The sequence below is a fragment of the Pan paniscus genome, chromosome 1, assembly GCF_029289425.2.
Source record: "Pan paniscus chromosome 1, NHGRI_mPanPan1-v2.0_pri, whole genome shotgun sequence".
NCBI classification, from domain to species: Eukaryota; Metazoa; Chordata; class Mammalia; order Primates; family Hominidae; genus Pan; species Pan paniscus.
The window spans coordinates 77,297,039-77,321,603 of record NC_073249.2 but is presented as its reverse complement, the minus strand read 5'-3'; the positions used below and the strand labels follow the sequence as shown (position 1 = coordinate 77,321,603).

The window sequence follows — 24,565 nt, the reverse complement described above, 5'->3', positions numbered from 1 at the left end:
ATTCTCATGCCTCAGCCTCCAGAGTAGCTGGGACTACAGGTGCCTGCCACCACACCCGGCTAATTTTTGTATTTTTAGTAGAGATGGGGTTTCACAATGTTGGCCAGGCTGGTCTTAAACTCCTGATCTCAAGTGATCTGCCCACCTCAGTCTCCCAAAGTGTTGGGTTTACAGGGGTGAGCCACTGTGCCCGGCCTCCTTGTTCTTATCTCTGAGGGTACATTCAGAAGGCAATGGAGAGCAAGTTAGAGTCAAAGAGATGATTCCTTCTGCCTCTTTTTTTTTCTTTTAATGACAAAAATATTCTCAGCTACATCCACAAAATCTGCTCAATGTCTTAAAGATCTATTTATTTTGCAACTTAAAAAGAGTGTGAGGCCCACAGTGTTCTCACTGACCAGAGTCCAAATGTCACTCGGGCCCAGCACAAGGCCACAGGGCCAGCCTGGAGTGGCAAGCAGTGAGCCAACAGAGCTTGTAAAGTAGAAGCAGCTCCTCTTGAGCCAGGTTTCGTGGGAGCCTGAGGGACCTCAGCATTGGTAAAATCAATTTGTTCCATCATCCTGATAGTATTATGGTCAAAGAATTACAGAGCTAGTCTGTTTAGGACAGAAGACCTTAGGATCATACTGGATGTTACTTGATTCTCAATGCCAGTTGGTTCCATTTGGTGGCAGAAAAGGCCATTTGTCTTTCTAAGCCCTTTCCTTGGGTACTTTTACCCCAGCATTACCTGATGGGCATAAGGAGGCAGCACCAAATAGTGTTGCCAGACTTGTGGTGCTGAGCACATGCCAGCCAATTGGGAAATGGCTGCTTCCTGACTACCCCACCTCTGGGGAATTATCTCATTAATCACAGTAATACACCTGGAGGAAAATGATGTTTTAATTTTTTGATGATGGTTATTGTTCGCCAAGTTACACCAACATTGATGGCATCTGTGAGTTACGAAAGGAAAAAAAAGCAAAAAGTATAGGCGTGGTCTAAGCTAGCAGGCCCAACAAGCCTTCAGCTGTTTCTAATCTGCCTCTCCCCTGCAGCTGAGCCCTCTTGGTGGCCAAAGGAGTATGCCTTATCAGGCCCAACCTTCCACAGAATGTTGGTCAAACCCTGGCTCTCACCTAAGCTCTGATCACTTTGCCCAAAATCAAAATTTTTAGAGCACTACAATGACACTGCTTGCTATTAGAAGTTTGCACTGTTCTGAGGAGGTTTGTGATATTATCCCCAAAAGGTCCTTGTCAAAATGCACATAACCCAGAGAACTAGCACATTAATCCCATTAGTGAGCAATAATATGCTCATGAGGATGTGAAAAGGCCTACATTCTGAGAACACATCTCCTTCAAGGTGAAGAGGAAGCCCCCAAAATTCACCCCTCCCTACCCACCCACTCACACACTCACTACTACTATCTGCCTTACACTTACTGGAACTTATATCATTAACCTTTTATCCCAGCCTGTGTCAATCATCCAAGAACCCCTGGATTCTAGGCCACTCTCCACGCTAATTTCCATGCAGTTCTGTATGTTCCTATTCTGTCTTCCCATCTCTCCCAAATTTCTGTAACCCTTCCACTGTCTCCTCTATAATTCACTGCCCATGATCAACAAAATTCCCTGTATCTTCAACATATTCTCTGGATATGCACTTCACAATCTTACTCTAACAAACCAGAGTTTCTCTGAAAGGACTGCCTCCCCTGCATCCTTTTCCAAAGGTGGCAGCTTGTCTCCCACAGCCCTCACACTGCTGAGCCTGAAGTGGGGTAGTTATCCTCATTTTTTGTTTTGTTTTCAGACCATTCTTCTTTCCTCCTCGCTAAAACCCCCAGCTTTGAACCTCACGGCATCAGATTACAGCACTATCTATATGACCCTATGTGTTGCTTTTAACTACCAATGCCCAATTCATTCTCCCTTATTTCTTGATGATTTTAGCTCCTGTTTCAATGTCACTCCCTCCAGTGATACTCCTGTTTTAATTCTTGGGGATTTTCATACGCTTCTTGGTAATCCACCCTCACCCTGCCTCTCATTTTCTTGACTTCACTCTTTCAATGGTCTTTTTTTTTTCTTCTACTTGAGTGCTAAGTAGTGAGATCTTGCAATGATCTTGCTCTCCACTCTATCTCAGCTACTCATTTCCAAAATTAAAACCTTGTCTTTCCCCACTCTCTCATCTCTATATCCTATCTTTCTAGCCTACTTCTATTGTTTTAATCTCTTGGATCTCCAATCTATTCACCTTTATGCTGTCCCTCAGCCCTCTGTCCTTCACCCTTCTTAAGGTTCACTCTCCTTACCCAACTTAAATTGAATGGTCAATCATTGTCATCATGCCCATGCATATATACCTGTCTCCCTTGCCCTTCTCTCAATTTGTTAAAACCACCATTCTGGGTAAATCTAACTCTCTACCTACTCTGGTTTGCACCCATGTAACTGTACATGGTCTGGAAAGCACACACACAAGCAAAGAACAAAGCCAGGATAACTGATTTCACTTTAAATTAATCACCACTATATTCAAGTGAGCCCTTAATACTGCCAAGCAGTTACACTAAGCATCCCTTGTTCATTCACTCTCCCAATGTCCTAAGTTGTTTCACACCTTTTCTCTCACTCCCCTATCCTCAATCTCAGCTGATTCCTTGCCTCCAACTTCCCTGAGAAAATTGAAGCAATCAGAAAAGAACTCCCAAAGACTCTCATCACCTCATCTACCCATTTACTAATATCGGTATTCATCTACTCTGTCTTCTCACTTGTTCCCATAGATCAACCATCCCTGCCCTTGTCGAAAGCCAGGCTTTGCACTTGTGCACTTATGTACTCCAGAATATTTCCCCAGCAATTCTTCCCTCTCTCACACCATCAACTAACAACTCTCTACCATTTCATTTCAATCAGGGTACAAACATGCTATCATTTTTTTGGTCTTCACTTTCCCTTTCAGTTTCTGTCCTATTTCCTGGCTCCCCTTTGAAGCAAAACTATAAAGCTGTCTATACTTGCTGCTAAATTTCTCTTCTATTTTCTCTTAAACCCACACCAAACAGGTTTTTATTCCAGCACTCCAACAAAAACCTGCTCTTTTAAATGTAAAGGTCAATTTTCAGCTGTCTTACTTGCTTTATCATGTTTTTATCTGATCACATTTGATCACCCACTCTCTCTGGAGACACATTCAGCACTTGGTTTCCAGGACACAGAATTCTCTTGCTTTTCCCTTGCCTCAGTGGTTTTGCTGTCAAAATCTTTTTGCTTCTTCTTCGCCTCAACATTTTACTTTGGAGTTCTTGGTCCTCTTCCGTCTATAACCATTTCCTTGGTGATCTCATTCAGTCTCACAGCATTAAATATCATTTATATTGCCAACAAATCCCAAATTTATATCTGAATTTCATACATCTCTCTCAAACTCCAAGGTCATATTTCCTATATTCCCTTCAACATTTCAGGCTGAATGTCTTCAAGACATTTCCTATCCCACGTGCACCAAACTAAACTCCTAATCTTCCTCCCAAAAATCTCCAGTTACCATCCCTCTGCCCCCACCTCAGTTAACAACATATCCATATTTCAGTTTGTTCAGGGGAAAAACCTTAATTTATAACTCTTCTCTTTCTTTCACACCCTACATCTAATACATCAGGTAGCCCCACTGTCTTTACTTTCAAATTACATATAGAACGTGACTATTTTCCGCCACTTCCTCTGCCATCCTCTGTTTTGAGCCACCATTATCCCTTGCTTGTATTACTGCAAAAGCCTCCAAATGCTTCTTCCTGTGTCTACTCTTGCCCTACAGCAACCAGAATGAGCCTTTCAAAATATGTATCTTCTTTTTCTCCATGACCCTCCAATGGCTCCTGTCTCAGAGTAAAAGCCTAAGCTAGCAGCTTACAATGTCATACATAATCTAGCTTCCCACGTTACCTCTACGACTTCGTCTTCTGTTGCTCACTCCACTTCAGCCACTCCTTGCTATTCCCCACACATGCCAGGTATTCTTCTGCCCAAAGGTTTTGTAGCAGCTCTTTCCTCTGCAGCTCTTCCCTCTGACTGGGATGCTCTTCCCCAGGGAATCTGAATTACTCCCTCACTTCCTTCAAGTCTTTGGTAAAATGTTACCTTTCCCATGAGACCTACTCTGACCTCTTTATTTAATGCTATGCCACTTTTTTCTTTTTTCCATAGCACTTACTACCTTCCATTTATGTTTATTATCTATCTCCTCCTGCTATAATGTCAGCTCTACTAGGTCAAGAACCTTTGTCCTTTTTATTTATAGATATATTCCAAGCACACAGAACAGTATTTGTCATACAGTAAGTACTCAAAAAATATTTATTGACAATAAATTCCTGAAGCCACACATTATAAAAATCTGAATGGTAGAAGGTGAGTAGAGGGAGGCTTATGTAGACACTAAATATTTTGTTGGATTTTGGGGGATACTGTTGGATACTGGGGGAAGAGAATAAGGGATAAGGGAACGATAAGGAATTTGACAAAGCATTAAAAGCAACTGCCTACCATTATCCTTCAGTCCTGGGCTCCATTCAGGCACAAGCACAGGCTTTGTGTAAGAAAAGCAAAGTATTAGCCCAAGTTGGCAACATAGCCTTAGGCAATACTTAACCCACTCTGAGTCTCAGTCTCAACTGTGAAATGGAAATAAAACCTCTTACAGGATTGCTGTGAGAAGTAAATACAAATATATATATATACACACACACACACACAGACACACACACACATACACACACAACGTGCATAGCACGTTACCTAGCACGCATTGGGTGCTCTAAAATACAGGTGCTATTATTTATCAAACCCCAGTATGCTATTTACCTCCTGAATTTATGGAGACCTCAGACTCATTAATTCAGGTGTAGGTATTTCCCAAACCACAATTCAGCAAGAATTTCAAGACTCTAATTGCATCTCTTATAAAAAGGGAAATCAATCACTTCCACAAGATGGCACTGTGTCCCAGCCCTGTTTCCCTAAATACAACAGGTTTGAAATTTTGTATAACTATGTAACTGATGCCCTCTGCTGACTTGTTTTCTTTTTCTTGTCCTTGAGCCTTTGGCTTGGAGGATGTAAATGATGGCTCAATATGCATCCTCTATATGCTTGGTATGAATTATTAAATCCACAATGTAACCCAGCTGCCCAAAGTATTTCTCAAAAGTTTACTGACACCAATACAATCTCCACACAGAACACCAGGCATGTTGCTACAGCCAGATGCACAAGCCTTCTAGTTACATGCCAATCATAAATCAGCTGCATCACGCCACAAAATAAAGTGCACCTGTCATCCTATTGCTCTACTTCTTCTTAATCCCTCCCATACCAACTTTAATCCTTAATCCTTGGCACCATTTTGGAAGTGTGAGCAAAGCTGCCTCCCCATTCCTCTCTCCTTGATCTCACTTGCCACACCACCCTCCAGCCTTACCTGTAACTTAGAGTGATAAGAAGCAGAGCTGGGAGGAAGGGGTGTAGAGGGAGAAGGGCAGACAGCTTCTTATGCTGGCAAATATTTGGCAGGTTGGGATTTAATTCCAATGCTACTGTAAACTTTTCCTCCTCACCTTTCCCCCTTTCCCACACACACCACAGTATTCTCTAAAACTCTAAATCATTCATATTCTACTTGCACCCTTTCAGTGTGGTTTAAATATAAGAGACTGACTAGATCACTGAATTTAAGTGATGAGTAACTTCCCACCACAACTGTCATACTACTTTATACCAATTGTTTTCTAGGCCTGAATCCTTGTGCCAGCAGCCCCCAAAGAGGCATGCCACAGGTGAGCCTCATCATCCTTCTGATGGTAGCAGTTAAGGGCTCTGGATTGCTTGACATTTTCTTAATAGAACGTTTAATGAATTTTTAATTTGCAATTTTTCTTAAACCTTTTTTTATTTATTTTTGAGACAGGGTCTTGCTTTTTGCCCATGCTGGAGTGCAGTGATGTGAACACATCTCACTGCATTCTCGACCTCCTGGGCTCAAGATCTGCCTGCCTTAACTTCTTGTGCAGCTGGGACCACAGGCACGCATCACCACCTCCAGTTAATTTTTTAAATTTTTTGTAGAGACAGAAGTCTCATTTTGTTGCCCAGGCTCGTCTCAAACTCCTGGGTTCAAGCAATTTTCCCACCTCAGCCTCCCAAAGTGCTGAGATTGCAGGTGTGAGCCATTGCGCCCAGCCAGATACAGCATTTTTTACAAATTGAAGATTTGTGGCAACCTTGTGTTAAGCAAGTCTGTCAGTGCCATTGTTCCAATTGCATGTGCTCACTTCGTGTTCCTGTGTCACATTTTGGTAATTATGACAATATTTCAAACTTTATTATCATATCTGTTATGCTGATCTGTGATCAGTGATCTTTGATGTTACCATTGCAATTGTTTTGGGGTACCACAAACTATACCCATATAAGAGGGCAAACTTAGTGGATAAATGTGTGTGTGTTCTGACTGCTCCACTGACCAGCTCTTCCCTGTCTTTCTTCCTCTTCTTGGGCCTCCCTATTTCCTGAGACACAACAGTATCAAAATTAAGCCAATTAATAACCCTGCAATGGCTTTTAACTGTTCAAATGAAGAGTTGCACATCTCTCATTTTAAATCAAAAGTAGAAATGATTAAGCTTAGTGATGAAGGCATATCAAAAGCCGAGACAGGCTGAAAGCCAGGCCTCTTGTGACAAACAGCCAAGTTGTGAATGCAAATAAAAAGTTATTGAAGGAAATTAAAAGTGGTACTCCCATGATAAGAAACTAAAAGAGCCTTACTGTTAATACAGATAAAGTTCTAGTGGTCTGTATAAAAGGCTAAACCAGTCACAACATTCCCTTAGGCCAAAGCATAAACCACAACAAGGCCCTAACTCTTCTCAATTTAACAAAGGCTGAGAGAGGAGAGGAAGCTGCAGTTTGAAACTAAGAGAGGTTGATTCATGAGGTTTAAGGAAAACAGCCATCTCTGTAACATAAAAGTGCACACTAAAGCAGCAAGTGCTCATATAGAAGCTGCAAGTTATCCAGAAGATCTAGCTAAGAACATTGATGCAGGCTTCCATTCCAAGATGGCCAAATAGGAACAGCTCCAGTCTGCAGCTCCCGGCGTGATCGATGCAGAAGACAGGTGATTTCTGCATTTCCAACTGAGGTATCTGGTTCATCTCACTGGGCCTGGTTGGACGCTGAGTACAGTCGATGGAGGGTGAGCCAAAGCAGGGCGGGGCATCGCCTCACCTGGGAAGCGCAAGAGGTTGGGGGATTTCCCTTTCCTAGCCAAGGGAAGCCGTGACAGACTGCACCTGGAAAAACAGGACACTCCTGCCCCAAACACTGTGCTTTTCCCAAGGTCTTAGCAACCGGCAGACAAGGAGATTCTCTCTCGTGCTTGGCTTGGTGGGTCCCATGCCCATGGGGCCTTGCTCACTGTAGCACAGCAGTCTGAAATCAAACTGTGAGGCGGCAGCCTGGCTGGGGGAGGGGCGTCCGCCATCACTGAGGCTTGAGTAGGTAAACAAAGCCGCCGGGAAGCTCAAACTGGGTGGAGGCCACTGCAGCTCACCAAGGCCTACCGCCTCAATAGACTCCACCTCTGTAGGCAGGACATAGCTGAACAAAAGTGAGCAGACAACTTCTGCAAACTTAAACGTCCCTGTGTGACAGCTCTGAAGAGAGCAGTGGTTCTCCCAGCACAGCATTTGAACTCTGAGAATAGATAGACTGCCTCCTCAATTGGGTTTCTGACCCCCAGGTAGCCTAACTGGGAGACACCTCCCAGTAGGGGCCGACTGACACCTCATACAGGTGGGTGCCTCTCTGGGACGAAGATTCCAGAGGAAGGATCAGGCAGCAATGTTTGCTGTTCTGCAATATTTGCTGTTCTGCAGCCTCTGCTGGTGATACCCAGGCAAACAGGGTCTGGAGTGGACCTCCAGCAAACTCCAACAGACCTGCAGCTGAGGGACCTGACTGTTAGAAGGAAAACTAACAAACAAAAAGGAATAGCATTAACATCAACAAAAAGGACATCTACACCAAAACCCCATCTGTAGGTCACCAACATCAAACACCAAAGGTAAATAAAACCACAAAGATGGGGAGAAACCAGAGAAGAAAAGCTGAAAATTCTAAAAACCAGAGCGCCTCTTCTCCTCCAAAGGATCGCAGCTCCTCGCCAGCAATGGAACAAAGCTGGACAGAGAATGACTTTAATGAGTTGACAGAAGTAGGCTTCAGAAGGTCAGTAATAACAAACTTTCCTGAGCTAAAGAAGCATGTTCTAAGCAATCGCAAGGAAGTTAAAAACCTTGAAAAAAGGACAGATGAATGGCTAACTAGAATAAACACCACAGACAAGACCTCAAATGACCTGATGGAGCTGAAAACCATGGTACGAGAACTATGTGATGCATACACAAGCTTCAATAGCCGATTTGATCAAGTGGAAGAAAAGGTATCAGTGATTGAGATCAAATTAATGAAATAAAGCAAGAAGACAAGTTTAGAGAAAAAAGAGTAAAAAGAAACAAACAAAGCCTCCAAGAAATATGGGACTATGTGAAAAGACCAAATCTACGTTTGATTGGTGTACCTGAAAGTGATGGGGAGAATGGAACCAAGTTGGAAAACACTCTTCAGGATATTATCCAGCCTAGCAAGGCAGGCCAACATTCAAATTCAGGAAATACACAGAACACCACAAAGATACCCCTTGAGAAGAGCAACCCCAAGACACATAACTGTCAGATTCACTAAGGTTGACATGAAGGAAAAAATGTTAAGGGCAGCCAGAAAGAAAGGTCAGGTTACCCACAAAGGGAAGCACATCAGACTAACAGTAGAGCTCTCAGCAGAAACCCTACAAGCCAGAAGAGAGTGGGGGCCAATATTCAACATTCTTAAAGAAAAGAATTTTCAACCCAGAACTTCATATCCAGCCAAACTAAGCTTCATAAGTGAAGGAGAAATAAAATCCTCTACGGACAAGCAAATGCTGAGAGATTTTGTCACCACCAGGCCTGCCTTACAAGAGCTGCTGAAGGAAGCACTAAACATGGGAAGGAACAACTGGTACCAGCCACTGCGAAAATATGCCAAATTGTAAAGACCATTGATGCTAGGAAGAAACTGCATCAATTAACGGGCAAGATATCCAGCTAACATCACAATCACAGGATCAAATTAACACATAACAATATTAACTTTAAATGTAAATGGTCTAAATGCCCCAATTAAAAGACACAGACTGGCAAATTGGATAAAGAGTCAAGACCCATCAGTGTGCTGTATTCAGGAGACCCATCTCACGTGCAGAGACACACATAGGCTCAAAATGAAAGGATGGAGGAAGACCTACCAAGCAAATGGAAAACAAAAAAAAGCAGGGGTTACAATCCTAGTCTCTGATAAAACAGACTTTAAACCAACAAAGATCAAAAGAGACAAAGAAAGCCATTACATAATGGTAAGGGGATCAATTCAACAAGAAGAGCTAACTATCCTAAATATATATGCACCCAATACAGGAGCACCCAGATTCATAAAGCAAGTCCTTAGAGACCTATAAAGAGGCTTAGACTCCAACACAATACTAATGGGAGACTTTAACACCCCACTATCAATATTAGACAGATCAACGAGACAAAATGTTAACAAGGATAACCAGGATTGAACTCAGCTCTGCACCAAGCAGACCTAATAGACATCTACAAAACTCTCCACCCCACATCAACAAAATATACATTCTTTTCAGCAGCACATCGCACTTATTCTAATATTGATCACATAGTTGGAAGTAAAGCACTCCTCAGCAAATGTAAAAGAACAGAAATCACAACAAACTGTCTCTCAGACCACAGTGCAATCAAATTAGAACTCAGGATTAAGAAACTCACTTAAAGCCACACAACTACATGGAAACTGAACAACCTGCTCCTGAATGACTACTGGGTACATAACAAAATGAAGGCAGAAATAAAGATGTTCTTTGAAACCAATGAGAACAAAGACACAACATACCAGAATCTCTGGGATGCATTTAAAGCAGTGTGTAGAGGGAGATTTATAGCACTAAATGCCCACAAGAAAAACAGGAAAGATCTAAAATCAACACCCTAACATCACAATTAAAAGAACTAGAGAAGCAAAAGCAAATTCAAAAGCTAGCAGAAGGCAAGAAATAACTAAGATCAGAGCAGAACTGAAGGAGATAGAGACATAAAAAACCCTTCAAAAAATCAATGAATCCAGGAGCTGGTTTTTTGAAAAGATCAACAAAATTGATAGACCGCTAGCAAGACTAATAAAGAAGAAAAGAGAAGAATCAAATAGACACAATAAAAAATGATAAAGGGGATATCACCACCAATCCCACAGAAATACAAACTACCATCAGAGAATACTATAAACACCTCTATGCAAATGAACTAGAAAATCTAGAAGAAATGGATAAATTCCTGGACACATACACCCTCCCACAACTAAACGAGGAAAGAGCTGAATCTCTGACTAGACCAATAACAGGCTCTGAAATTGAAGAAATAATTAATAGCCTACCAACCAAAAAAAGTCCAGGACCAGATGGATTCACAGCCGAATTCTACCAGAGGTACAAAGAGGAGCTGGTACCATTCCTTCTGAAACTATTCCAATCAATAGAAAAAGAAGGAATCCTCCCTAACTCATTTTATGAGGCCAGCATCATCCTGATACCAAAGCCTGGCAAAGACACACAAAAAAGAGAACTTTAGGCCAACATCCCTGATGAATGTCGATGCAAAAATCCTCAATAAAATACTGGCAAATGGAATCCAGCAGCCCATCAAAAAGCTTATCCACCACGATCAAGTTAGCTTCATCCCTGGGATGCAAGGCTGGTTCAACATACGCAAATCAATAAACGTAATCCATCACATAAACAGAACCAACAAAAAAACCCACAAAATTATCTCAATAAATGCAGAAAAGGTCTTTGACAAAATTCAACAGCCCTTCATGCTAAAAACTCTCAATTACCTAGGTATTGATGGAACGTATCTCAAAATAATAAGAGCTACTCATGACAAACCCATAACCAATATCATACTGAATGGGCAGAAACTGGAAGCATTCCCTTTGAAAACCGGCACAAGACAAGCATGCCCTCTCTCACCACTCCTATTCAACATAGTGTTGGAAGTTCTGGCCAGGGCAATCAGCCAAGAGAAAGAAATAAAGGGTATTCAATTAGGAAAAGAGGAAGTCAAATTGTCCCTGTTTCCAGATGACATGATTGTATATTTAGAAAACCCCATTGTCTCAGCCCAAAATCTCCTTAAGCTGATAAGCAACTTCAGCAAAGTCTCAAGATACAAAATCAATGTGCAAAAATCACAAGCATTCCTATACACCAATAACAGACAAATCATGAGTGAACTCCCATTCACAATTGCTACAAAGAGAATAAAACACCTAGGAATCCAACTTACAAGGGATGTGAAGGACCTCTTCAAGAAGAACTACAAATCACTGCTCAACAAAATAAAAGAGGACACAAACAAATGGAAGGACATTCCATGTTCATGGATAGGAAGAATCAGTATCATGAAAATGGCCATACCGCCCAAGGTAATTTATAGATTCAATGCCATCTCCATGAAGCTACCAATGACTTTCTTCACAGAATTGGAAAAAACTACTTTAAAGTTCATATGGAACCAAAAAAAGAGCATGCATTGCCAATACAATCCTAAGTAAAAAGAACAAAGTTGGAGGCATCACCCTACCTGACTTCAAACTATACTACAAGGCTACAGTAAGCAAAACAGCATGGTACTGATACCAAAACAGAGATATAGACCAATGGAACAGAACAGAGGCCTCAGAAATAACACCACACATCTACAACCATCTGATCTTTGACAAACCTGACCAAAACAAGAAATGGGGAAAGGAATCCTGATTTAATAAACGGTGCTGGGAAAACTCGCTAGCCATAGGTAGAAAGCTGAAACTGGATCCCTTCCTTATACCTTACACAAAAATTAATTCAAGATGGATTAAAGACTCAAATGTTAGATCTAAAACCATAAAAACCCTAGAAGAAAGCTAGGTAATAACATTCAGGATATAGGCATGGGCAAGGACTTCATGACTAAAACACCAAAAGCAATGGCAACAAAAGCCAAAATAGACAAATGGGATCTAATTAAACTAAAGAGCTTCTGCATGGCAAAAGAAACTACCATCAGAGTGAACAGGCAACCTACAGAATGGGAGAAAATTTTTGCAATCTACCCATCTGACAAAGGGCAAATATCCAGAATCTACAAAGAACTTAAACAAATTTACAAGAAAAAAACAACCCCATCAAAAAGTGGGCAAAGGATACGAACAGACACTTCTCAGAAGAAGACATCTGTGCTGCCAACAGACACATGAAAAAATGCTCATCATCACTGGTCATCAGAGAAATGCAAATCAAAATCACAATGAGATACCATCTCACACCAGTTAGAATGGTGATCATTAAAAAGTCAGGAAACAACAGATGCTGGAGAGGATGTGGAGAAATAACACTTTTACACTGCTGGTGGGAGTGTAAACTAGTTCAACCATTGTGGAAGACAGTGTGGCGATTCCTCAAGGATTTAGAGCTAGAAATACCATTTGACCCAGCCATCCCATTACTGGGTATATACCCAAAGGATTATAAATCATGCTACTATAAAGACACATGCACACGTATGTTTATTGCAGCACTATTCAAAATAGCAAAGACTTAGAACCAACCCAAATGTCCATCAATGACAGACTGGATTATGAAAATGTGGTACATATACACCATAGAATACTATGCAGCCATAAAAAAGGATGAGTTCATGTCCTTTGCAGGGACATGGATAAAGCTGGAAACCATCATTCTCAGCAAACTATCACAAGGACAGAAAACCGAACACCACATGTTCTCACTCATAGGTGGGATTGAACAATGAGAACACTTTGACACAGGGTGGGGAACATCACACACTGGGGCCTGCCGGGGGGTGGGGGGAGGGGGGAGGGATAGCATTAGGATAAATACCTAATGTAAATGACGAGTTGATGGGTACAGCAAACCAACATGGCAAATGTATACCTATGTAACAAACCTGCACATTGTGCACATGTACCCTAGAACTTAAAGTATAATAATAATAATAATAAACAAAACGATTTATTTCTACTAGAAAAAAATATTGACAAAGGTAGCTACACTCAACAATAGATATTCAATGTAGATAAAAGAGCCTTCTATTGGAAGGTGCCATCTAGGATTTTCATAGCTAAAGAGGAGAAGTCAATGTCTGGCTTCAAAGGACAGGCTGACTGTCTTGTTAGGGGCTAATGTAGTTGGTGACTTCACATCGATGCTCATTTACCATTCTGAAAATCCCAGGGCCCTTGAAAATTACGTGAAATCTACTCTGCTCATGCTCTGTGAGTAAAACAATAAAGCATGGATAGCAGCACATCTGTTTACAGCATGATATACTGAATATTTTAAGCCGAGTGTTGAGCCTACTGCTCAGAAAAAAAAAGATTCCTTTCAAAATATTACTGTTCATTTAAAATTTGTTTCCATGCCTGCTAACACAGCATCCATTCTGAAGTCCATGGATCAAAGAGTAATTTTAACTTTGAAGTCTAATTAAGAAATACATTTTGTAAGGCTATAGCTGCCATAGATAGTGATTCCTCTGAAGGATCTAGGCATTGCCATTAAGAACATTTGTAACTTGTGAGAGGAGGTCAAAATATCGACATTAATAGGAGTTTGGAAGATGTTGACTCCAACCCTCATGAATTACTCTGAGAGGTTCGAGACTTCAGCGGAGCAAATAACTGCAGATGTGGTGGAAATTGCAAGAGAACTAGAAGTGGTGTGTAAAGATGTGACTGAATTGCTACAATCATATGATAGAACTGAAGAGATAAGAAATTGATTACTATGAGTAGCAAGAAAAGTGGTTTCCCAAAATGAAATCTACTTCTGATGAAGATGCCAGGAACATTGTTTTTGTTGAAATAACAATTTTTAGAATATTACATGAAATTGTTATAAAGCAATGGCAGGGTTTGAGAGGGTTGACCCAATTTTGAAAGATGTTCTACTGTGAGTAAAATGCTATCAAACAGCATCATGTGCTACAGAGAAATCTTTCTTGAAAGGAAGAGTTGATAGATGCAGCAAACTTCATTATTGTCTTATTTCATGAAATTGCCACAGCCACCTCAGCCTTCAGCACCTACCACCCTTATGTCAGCAGCCATCAACATCAAGGCAAGACCCTCATCAGCAAAAAGATTCTGATTCACAGAAGGCTCAGATGATTGTTCGCATTTTTAGCAAGAAAGCATTTTTAAATTAGGGTATGCATATTTTTTAGACATGAGAGTGCACACTTTATAGACTTTATTATAATGTAAGCATAAATTTTATACACACTGGAAAACCAAAAAATTCATGTGATTTGTTTTATTGTAATATTAGCTTTATTGTAGTGGTCTGGAACCGAACCTCAGTATCTCCAAGGTACGCCTGTATATAGACAGATATTGGTGCATATATATGTGAATGGTATACACACTTTGTGTGTGTGTACATGTCTATATATACACACTTATATATGATTTATCTATCTAGTTTTATCACATCTCTCTTCAAAAGCCCCTTAACTTGCCACTGACTACAGGATACAATAATGCAAAGTATTCAGCACTTTCAGATTTCAGTCCCTCACTACAGCCCATTTGTCCTGTGCTATTCTCCACTGCCAGGATGCATCAGGTCCTGTGCACTCTGGCACATACTGTTCATTCTAGCTGTAATAACCTTCTCCCCACAGCTACCACTTTTCTGTCCAAATTAAGTCTACTGCCTCACCCTTCATCCTTGCATCTATCCCGCAACTCTCCGTCTCCCACCACCTTCACAATGAATTTCTACAACCACCAAATTGTGTAAGATCAGGGACTGAGTGACTCCAAATACTATACAGTGTGACAGGGAAAAGCTGAAAATGATAGTGCAGCCATATTGTCATCCCACCAAGAAACTATTCTTGAAAGTTTGAGAAACTTTCTGGTCACCAAGATGCACGTTTGCTACCTGAGTTCCCTAAAATTAACAATCACAAATGCCTTCAAATAATACAAATGTATTAATACATATAAACAAAAACTACAATTTCATAGAACTCTTTACTATCTTCAACCACCAACACCTAGCCCTGTTCCTGATGTGGACTATAGAATAATTATGAGGCATGCCTCTATTGAGGCACAAGCCCAAACCAGGAGCAGGCAGTGGACAGATGCTTTGGGCTTCAGAGGTTAGTCCCTGAAACCCTTTTCTCCTCATTGGCCAGTGTCCTTGGATACAGAAAGCAGTCCAATTGACCTTACAGAAAACCACCAATTTTTTTTATCACAAAACACAATATTCATCTGTCCAAATAAAACTCTGAAAAAGAATGTGACATGACAAGAGCTGAAGACACTAGTTCAAAGTCAGGTCCCAGACATTCTTGAGAAATTTATGTTCAAAGAAATAAAAACATTATATTTTGGAATATGACTCCCTTAACAAAATTTCTGATTTGAAATTAATTCCTAGTGATAAAAGGACAGTATAGAAACTTGCCACAAATGAATTACCACAGGAATAACCAGCTATCTTGGGAGGTGCCTGCTGCATTTGGCACCTTGTCTCTGCTCTCTTCAGGTTTTCTTACATGTCAGCTTAAACAACATCTAATACATTAGTACTAGCTATTACATAGTGCTGATGCTAATACATAGTGCTTCGTATCAGGCATTCTTCAAAGCACTTTGCATGTATCCCATTTACCACAATTCTAGAGGTAGATACTTTTATTCCCACTTTACAGATGAAAACTGAGACATAGAACAGTTGTGGCGCAAGATTTGATAATTTATTTCCGCCTTAGACAAACTGGATTGCTCCCCATTACCTACAGTATAGATCCCAAATTCATAGCCCTCAAATTGCTACTCAACCTCCCATTCTGACTTTTTCCCAATATCCCCTCCCAAAAGTCCCCATAACCCTGAACGGCCATCAAATATTGTCCCATCATTGTGCCCATGCTAAGGACAGATGGGCACAGTAGTAGTCTTATGTTGCCTGCAAATGTGTTTTTAGACTGATTAATTTACAAGCCAGATTTCATATTAAAAATCAGATACACAGTTATTGGGATTTCTTTTAGAATCCTATCTGGAATTCTAAAGGTCTGAAGCTAGGCACAAACTGTGAATAGATGCAGCACAATAGCAGGTGTCTCCATTGGACATCTCCATAGTTGTTCACAGTTGCCATCAGTCACACAAAGTATGCCAGTTTCACTTGCTTCCATTACTGACCTGGCTTCCAAAGGCCTTCACCACAATGCCCTAAAACCATCTTTTGCCTATTTAAGTCTCCCTTATCCTCCAAGACTAAGCTTAAATGTCACCGCCTCTCATATTTCCTAATTATTCCAGCTGAAATTTATCTCCAGCTTCTGAATTCTCCCTAGCATTCTGCTTATTGTGACACATCACACTCTGCTTTGCAATTAGTTGTGATATGCTTCCCTAAGAACAAGGTAGAAACTCTGAGTCAAGGTTAAGTAACCAATTCTGTGATCTTGGGCAACAAAACTGAACATAGCACCCTGTGTTCTAAGATTTGAGCCCTAGATAAATAAAAGAGCATTAGCACATTGAAAGGGGTAGAAAGAAGTGACTTTACACACACACACACACACACACACACTTACTTCACTCTTCATGCCCCTCTGTCTGCCTCCTGTTTATGGAAAAATCATGAGACAACTTGATGAATGTGTTATTTTTTTAATAGAAACCACATCACTTCATATGTTACAGCATGTAATTCAAGAGGTCCCCAGAAAGTTTTTTCATCTACAAAATAACAGAAAGGATAAGCACCCTCACCACCCAAGCCTTTGGTTCATTTTTTTCTTGTTTTGATCTCTGTTCTCTTACCACAATGACATGCTGCTTCCAGAATGGAACTCTGTCTTTAAGTTCTATACTAGTTAGGAGGCTAATCTATCAGCTTGCCTTAATAACGTAATGGATGTCCTAATTTAACTGAGGAACCTGGACAAGTCTTCCTTGATTTCAGCTTCATCCCAAGGCCCATGAATGTTTTCTTTAAAAAGCTGCAAGCGAATGAGGTAGAATGGACACAGACATGAGATAGACATCAGCAGAAGGGCAAAGAGTATGGCTCCCACAGCACTAATGGACAGTAGGCCTCCCAAGGCTGAAAACGCAAAAAGCAGTGTGACCCCCACATAGCTCCGAGGAGTACATGCCTTTAGTTTCTTCTGCAACATGGGCCACAGGGCAAAAATCTGAATGGCAAATGTCACCATGATGAAGGCATGCAGGGACCGGGGAAGACGTGATGCCAAGCATACAGAAGCAAAGATGGCCATGTTCAAGGATAGTGTGCTGGATACAATGGCAGCATTGGCACCATAGTCAAAAAAGATGAGATGGCCTAACAGCATGAAGACTGACATGGCATAGATGGTGTCAGTGCTGACAGACTCTGTAAGGGTCTTCAGCACTGGTGAAAACCCATAAGTGAAAGTAATGAAGACTAGGGCACTCTTCAGGTCAGCCCACCGGGTCTGCCCACTCTTCTTCCGCCCTTCACCTCCATCAATGAGATCAAACAAAACATACCCAATCAGTGAAGAAGCCAGGCCAGTCCCTAAAAGCCAATGGGGGGCCAGAAGACCCTCATCCATATACCACCAGATAACCACAAAAACACAAACACTGCACAGCTGCTGGATCACCACACTGGACTCAAATACCACAGCCCAATATTGGTATTTCCGAGCATGGATGTTTTTCCGGAGCTCTTCCAGGAATCGCCGGTCCACATAGTTATCAGGAAAGGGCTGTCGCTCATACAAGACCTTCTGCCACTTGACCTCCTTGGTGTTAGTTACAGGTTGAGCACACATTATCCTTTCATTCAAACTCAGGCCAGTTTAATCATCGCCCTCACAGAAGTCCAGGTGGTTCTTGTTCTTTATGAAGTTTTGAAATGAGACCTCCCTGGAAATTCCATGCTGTGTTGATGTTCTACCAACCTTTCCTTGTTTTCAAAGGCAGCAACCCAGGCTAGGCCTACAATAGATGAATTTGTCTCTGAGGCAGGACAACACAGCCAAGTTCCTAGAAAAAGAGAGACTGTGAACCTACGAAAGTTGTGAAAGGTCAAGAGTAGCACTGAGTTAAAGTCAAATCAACTCAGTTTACTAAAAGTCTGAGAAAAATGTATGTGGTAGTCACCTTATGGGACATTAAAACTGCATTTCAGATTTGAAAATTATAATTCCTTGAATAATAATAGACATCTGTTAGCTATCGCTTATTGAGTACCTACTATGTGCTAAGTGCCTTATGTATCTTCTTTCACTTAATCCTCACAACCTTGTAAGTTAGTATTAGTCCTGCTTTGGTAAAAAAGCTGAGATTCAAGATGCTTAAGTAACTTTGCCCTAAGGTAACAGAGCAGAGCCAGGATTCAAACCAAAGTCTTATCCCAAAGCCTGTGTCTCACATTGTATCTCCCTCTAAAGCAGTTCTTAACTCAGTGGTTCACATATCCCTTAGGTATATCACATTGCACGCTTATATCTGGATTTGTGTAAATTTATAGGGATAATATCCATAGTTTTTATTGGTTCTCAAAGGCATGTTATTTGTATTTTTTAAGTTACCAATCCAAAGACAATAGTAAGCTGCACCATACAGAAAGGTATGAGCTCTATAGTTTAGCCAAAATCAAAGCCTCAAAGAAACTAGACTCTTCTTCCATCAGCTGAGCTTAGCATCCTTTAAAGAGCTATCAATCTACTCAAAACAAGGAAACTCTTGAGAGGATCGAAGAAGATAATCATTCCTTTTTCACAATGAGAAAACTAAGAGTCAGAAACACCACAGCCATCCGGCAAATTTGAGAAAAAAAAAATTTCATATTGCCCGACTTTATTTCTTCCATGATAGACCACGACAAATGTTGCTTGGCAAGCCAGACACCGTTACCCCCTCTGCAGCAGGGATCCCAGCCCGGGAATCTTAAGGCCGCCGCCGGGGTTGGAGGGTCTGCGACGCCCAAAAGGGCAGCGCCCGCCCGCAGAGTGGGGCTGGGAGGGGACAGGGTAGGGTAGGGTGACCCCAGGGTGCGCCTTCACTCTTCTGGCCCCCCATTTGGCTTTTTGGGTGGGCCTCCCACTTCCGCCGCCGCCCCTCACTCAGCCTTGGGTCTGCGGGAGGCAGCAGAGAAAAAGGAGCCCCGGAAACACTGACCGTTACACGGAACCCACCTACCCGAGAGTTCCTAGGGTTGCGCAGCTGAGGGACGGCGGCACCCAGCCTTTTTCCCGCTCCGGGGCGCCGGGGCTGCGACTGTGGCCAAGCACTTCCGGGTCCGCCGCAATCTCCTCAGCGAGGGCACCCTTCCCCGGCTGGAACCATCGCGACGTGACTGCTGCCCCCTCCTGGCTGCTCGGAGGACCTCCGGTCTCCTCTCCTGGAAACTGGCCCAAACCCGAATGCTCTGAGCCTAGGAAGGCAAATCCCCAGCAATCCCCTATTGAAAGATGGGATGTGCCATCTGAAGGACTGGGTAAGGCAAGAGAGGACAAGGAAAGAGGCTGGGCCGGTAGGTGAGAGATAATGGCCGCTTTTGTTGCGCTCCTTTATTAAGTCAGGCCCTCAGCTGGGACTTACCGTGCATCCATGCGTTCATTCCACAGATACTGATTGAATGCCTGCATATAACAAGCCATGCTTGGGGTGCTCGTGATACAGCCGTGAATGAAACACACAAAAATTGCTGCTCTCATGAAACTCTCTTTTTTGGTGCATTGACCTTTACACTGATTATATCATCTCCCCCCTCAAAGAGGACAAATCTAAGGCTCAGATAAGTTGTATTTGTCCAAAGACAGGCACCTGGGAAGTAGATGAACAGAGATCAATATCCAGTTGTCTATAGCTTCAAAGCTTGGGTTTTTTCCTCTTTACCTCCTAAAAGAAGTGAGGACAAGATTGCTAATTAAACTGAGTTCATGGAAATATTAAAGGATATATAAACAGAAGGAAGTAATAAAGAAACAAAGGGATGTAGTAAAACACAGGATACAGTGGAAATAAAAGTCAGAAAACATGACCCATTTACTAGCTCAGTGACTCAAGGCAAATCACACTACCTGAGCCTTGATTTCTTCATCAGTAAAATGGAGATGACATTATTTGCACTTGGCTACTTTATAGGATGGTTAAAGAGTTAAATATAAAAATGGTTTGTAAAGTGTTCACTATATGGCTGCTATTAGCTGACTTTGGCCATCGTAATGATAGCAATGTTTAAGTGTGATACATTCTGTAAAATGTTCTCTATTTCCCTCTAGGCTTCTGTTCCAAAATTTGACAAGATTCCTTGGCTTAGTGAGGCCAGCCTTGTAAACAAGCCATTAGTGCTCAGCCTCCCCGGAAGGTAACCTCTCAGCCACCGAGGGCAAAAGTTTTACGAAACATCTCACAGAAGATGATTTCTTCTTAAGGGATGGGGACAATTATCAGAGGGCGCATTTGATCCACTGAGAAACTCAAATCAAGTGCTTTAAAAATAGAAATAATCCGGGTTTCTCAGAAAAAAATGATCACTGAGTATAGGCCTGGCTAGAGGAGATGAGATCTCAAAATTTTTCCCTCTCCACCACTACCACTCAACAGTATAAGATAATTTTGCCCCTAGACACTGTCTCTCAAAACACTTCCATCCTCTTTCTCACCCCACATTTTCTCCACTGCTGTAGTCTGAAATTTTCACATTTTTACCATCAAAAGTCTAGAACAGTAAGTTCCCATCTTTATAGAATAGTAACTCTGTATGTAATTTTGAGGCACCCTCCTACAATCCTGTTAGTCCTACTCCTTCCAAACAAACTACTATATGACACATAAATCTATTTTTCAAAATTGCAGGAATTACATATCTAGGGAGCATTTCAACTGTCTCTTGAAATAATTGGGTTACTGTGTTCCTTCTCCATTTTTGATGAAATGGTTCCTAAGTGTAGTGATAAACCCCACTCTGGGAAGGGGACATGGACGGAAGGGTAGGTGTGAGGTAGTGTTGGGGTGAATGAGAGAAACCAGAAAGAGGGCAGAGAGAAAGAGAAAGGGCAGGCATAGAGGCCATTCCAAAGGCACATGACAGACTAAAAAGGATTGACTCCTTGGCATGCGAAACAGCTCGTTAGAAAAGCCAGACTCCCCAAAAAGAGTTTCTCCTCCTGTTGATAACTACCATGTACCCTCCTGCCCATGGATAAGTGACTTCATAAGCAAATTCCCATCACTGTCTCCACATCCCCACTTTAGTAACATGTACCTTTGCTTTGTCTACTGTACATTAAAAAAAATCTCATTCTCAGTAAATAGGTAGACAGTTTTAGTATTTTCAGAACAAAATTCACAAGTGCTTTCAAGTGCTCGTTATTCAGTTGTGTTATTTTTACATAATTTTGAATATAACTAAAGCAGATGTTCAGAGGTTCAATAAACTCAAAGGCCTATTTAAGAAACAAAAGTACTAAGTGATAGAGTGCTTATTAAGAGTTGTTAACACTGCATGGATCAGCACGAGTAAGGACAGTCTAGCATATTTTAATTGAGGGTGGGACAAAAACTCACAGGCCCATGAAAGAAACAAAAGTACTAAGTGATAGAGTGCTTATTAAGAGTTGTTAACACTGCATGGATCAGCACGAGTAAGGACAGTCTAGCATATTTTAATTGAGGGTGGGACACAAACTCACAGGCCCATGACAGTCAGATGAGGGGCATAATGAGTAAAGCTGGCCAAACAGGACTGCAGTGAATGGGAAATCACCTCCCCTCTTCAGCCCACCCCCACGCCAGCAGTGTTACCTGCAGGCATGTGAGTCCAGAGGCCAGATCCACTGGGTCTTCTAACAGTACTAGAAATCTGGATGTTTTATGTGAAATTGCTAGTGTTTGATCTAATAGGGTAATATCCCACCATCCCATACTACCCCCCCCATGCCCATTAGACCTGCCCCAGCAGCGAAGAGCAAAGTATCCTTGTGCATAGCTCTCTTGCCCCCAGCTCCCTTGGTCTCTAATTACACAAGCCTTTGGCAGAGGGTGGAGATCAGGGAGAAGGGTAGGCCCAGAATACAGCTGGGCATCGGCAGCACCTGTTCACTTTCACAGCCAGGTCCTGGAGGGTCAGAGCAGACAGTCTGTTGACAGCCAACTGGAAAGGGAGTGGGCAGTTTTTCCTCCAGCCAGCCAAACCTAAGCTAGGCACAAGGAGAAATAACCTTAGGCAGGCAGTGAAGCTCTACTCATCGCTATTCTGGGAGGATTGGGGTAGCAATCTCAATTCTTGTTTAGAAAAATGTAATATACCTACCTCACAACAAAGGTGACCGAACAGCACCTTTGAGGTGTCCTGAGCTCTCAGGAGGACAAGACGGGAATGAAAAGTCTTTTGAAAGGATGGTTTAAGTATCAAAAGATCTTAAGGATTAAAAGCTCCTCATGTGGGCCAAAGCTCTGGGTTCCAAGCTGTTTATTTTTGGCAAAGCCCCTTACTGAGACTTTGGGAGAAAGTTCTCAATGTGCCTTAAGCATTACATACCCTTGAGCAAAGAGTTCTAATGCAGAACAGTCTGAAAAAAGACAAAGGAACATTTAGCCAAATATGCTCAGAGTAATTCCAAGTGTGTGCAATGGAAACACACCTACAGGGTTGGAGGAGGTGAGGCTGGGCTGTAATAAGAAGTGCCTATACTGACCCACTTCCTTCAAGGACTCTCTCAGGTTGGCCTGACAATTTCAAAGCCACACTCATCGTCAGTCTCCAAAGCCCTTCAAGTCACACTAAGGTCCTGTTTATATAAGATTATTGTACACTGAAGGAGTTCTAAACTGGCCTCCTGGTCTCTGCTGGTCAGCATTTGGGTGACAAGCCCAAGAGAGCCTATTCCCATATCAAAGACAAAGACCCCGAGGGCACTCATGTCAGACCCACCATCTCTGGTCTTACAGGGCCCAGGGAAGTGTGAGGAGAAATGAAACAAGAAATGCCTCATGAGCATCAAACTCCTTTCACATGCCTTTGTTTTAAATAAACAATGGACAATGAAATCTTTCCTCATTAGAGAGGAGATGTGTTCCCAGCAAAACTGCCAGCATTCTGAGTTTCTATTTCTTGGATGCCAGGGGCATGAATGGTGCCACACACACAGTTTATGATTATCAGGCCCCCGCAGGCCTTGGCCCCTTACACTGTAATGAAATGAACCACAGTGCCAAGTGTGACAGAGCGCAGGCAGGTCACCCTGTAAAAGGAACTGGTGTTCTTGCAACATCACTGCTTCAACTGCTAACTAGAAAGAAAAAATGTTCCAAAGGAAAAGAATGGGTGAAGGGAGAAGACGTTCTGTGGGAGGAAACAGGTGGATTGTTTCAGGGTGCAAGGACACAAACTCCAAGAAGTCAGCCCAGGTACGAAAGGGGACAGATGCAGGTTAAACATCAAAAACTTGAGTGCAGACCCTTTCAAAGAGGAAACCTGGGATTCATTTCGCTCATTACACATCTACTGTTGTGAACAATCTTTATCCTGCCTTGTTTGTACACTGTCTGACAATCCAAAATTGGTTAGTGCAAAACAAAAGGGACAGAAAAGCCAAAGTGACATAGGAGGGCAAATCCATCTTTTGGGGGCTCCCCAATGGCCTGAGTGCTCCAGAACTGGAGTGGAAGATAGCTCCCTGTGGTGTCCCTTGTATTCTCTCAGAAACAACCAAGGGCCTGGCTCTTCAAACACGGGACTGCGGTTCTAACTTTCTCTTGTTTTAATTACTTAGATATCCTCATTCCTCTGCGACTTTTCTGACTTCATCCAAGAAGAATATGAATTTGCAAATTTTGTTTCAAGTTCCAGATGTTTTATCTAAGGTACTAAAAAATTTTTGTTGAAATGAAACCAACAGCAGTTCTAGAATGACATAGAATATGAATACATGTCCCATCTCCTTAGCACAGCCCTGTGCTTGGTACACCATCAGTGTTCAATAAATATTTGTTAAATGAAATGAATAGCCCCACCCCCCTCACTATGTCTCAAGTGCCTTAGGGTCCCAGTTCACTAGAACTAAGAATACAGGCACAAGGTTAGAATCAACAAAACAGGAAACTAAAAATTAGTATGGAGGAATCTGCCCCAAGACTTCCAGGGAATGCCTATCAGCCTGTGACTGGAACCAATCTGGAGTCTCTACTGCCTCCCCCAAAGGATTGCTTATGTCTCCCACCTACAACTCCCTACACCTGTGGAATTTTACATTAAAAACTCCTCTTTTCCCCTCCACCATGACCGGCTGCCAGGTGACCCTCGG

The 24,565-nt window shown here is 42.0% G+C and overlaps 2 protein-coding genes across 6 annotated transcripts in view; one reads left to right on the top strand and one right to left on the bottom strand.

Moving 5' to 3' along the window:
- Positions 1–24,565, top strand: part of C1H1orf105 (chromosome 1 C1orf105 homolog) — a 69,565-nt gene that overhangs the window by 3,974 nt on the left and 41,026 nt on the right. For 2 of the 4 annotated variants that reach the window (XM_055111567.2, XM_063603907.1), the window contains exons 2-3: positions 20,540–20,625; positions 24,035–24,125. In XM_055111567.2, the coding sequence (XP_054967542.1) occupies positions 20,540–20,625; positions 24,035–24,125 (177 nt within the window). Of the gene's footprint in view, positions 1–19,458; positions 19,789–20,539; positions 20,626–24,034; positions 24,126–24,565 lie in introns of those variants that run through there. The other 2 variants (XM_034940714.3, XM_055111562.2) reach the window with 2 other exon arrangements.
- Positions 16,916–19,663, bottom strand: PIGC (phosphatidylinositol glycan anchor biosynthesis class C). 2 transcript variants are annotated; one of them, XM_003824663.6, is made up of 2 exons: positions 19,455–19,663; positions 16,916–18,296 (listed from the first exon to the last, which is right to left on the bottom strand). In XM_003824663.6, exon 2 carries the CDS (start codon positions 18,080–18,082, stop codon positions 17,189–17,191), a length of 894 nt encoding a protein of 297 aa, XP_003824711.1. In that variant the 5' UTR covers positions 18,083–18,296; positions 19,455–19,663; the 3' UTR covers positions 16,916–17,188. The 2 variants fall into 2 exon arrangements, with proteins under 2 accessions (XP_003824711.1, XP_057158077.1); XM_057302094.1 differs by having other exon boundaries at positions 16,916–18,319; positions 19,455–19,537.

Excerpts from the sequence above, each read along its gene's own strand:
- PIGC (XM_003824663.6), bottom strand. The coding sequence starts at position 18,082 with ATGTGTGCTCAACCTGTAACTAACACCAAGGAGGTCAAGTGGCAGAAG.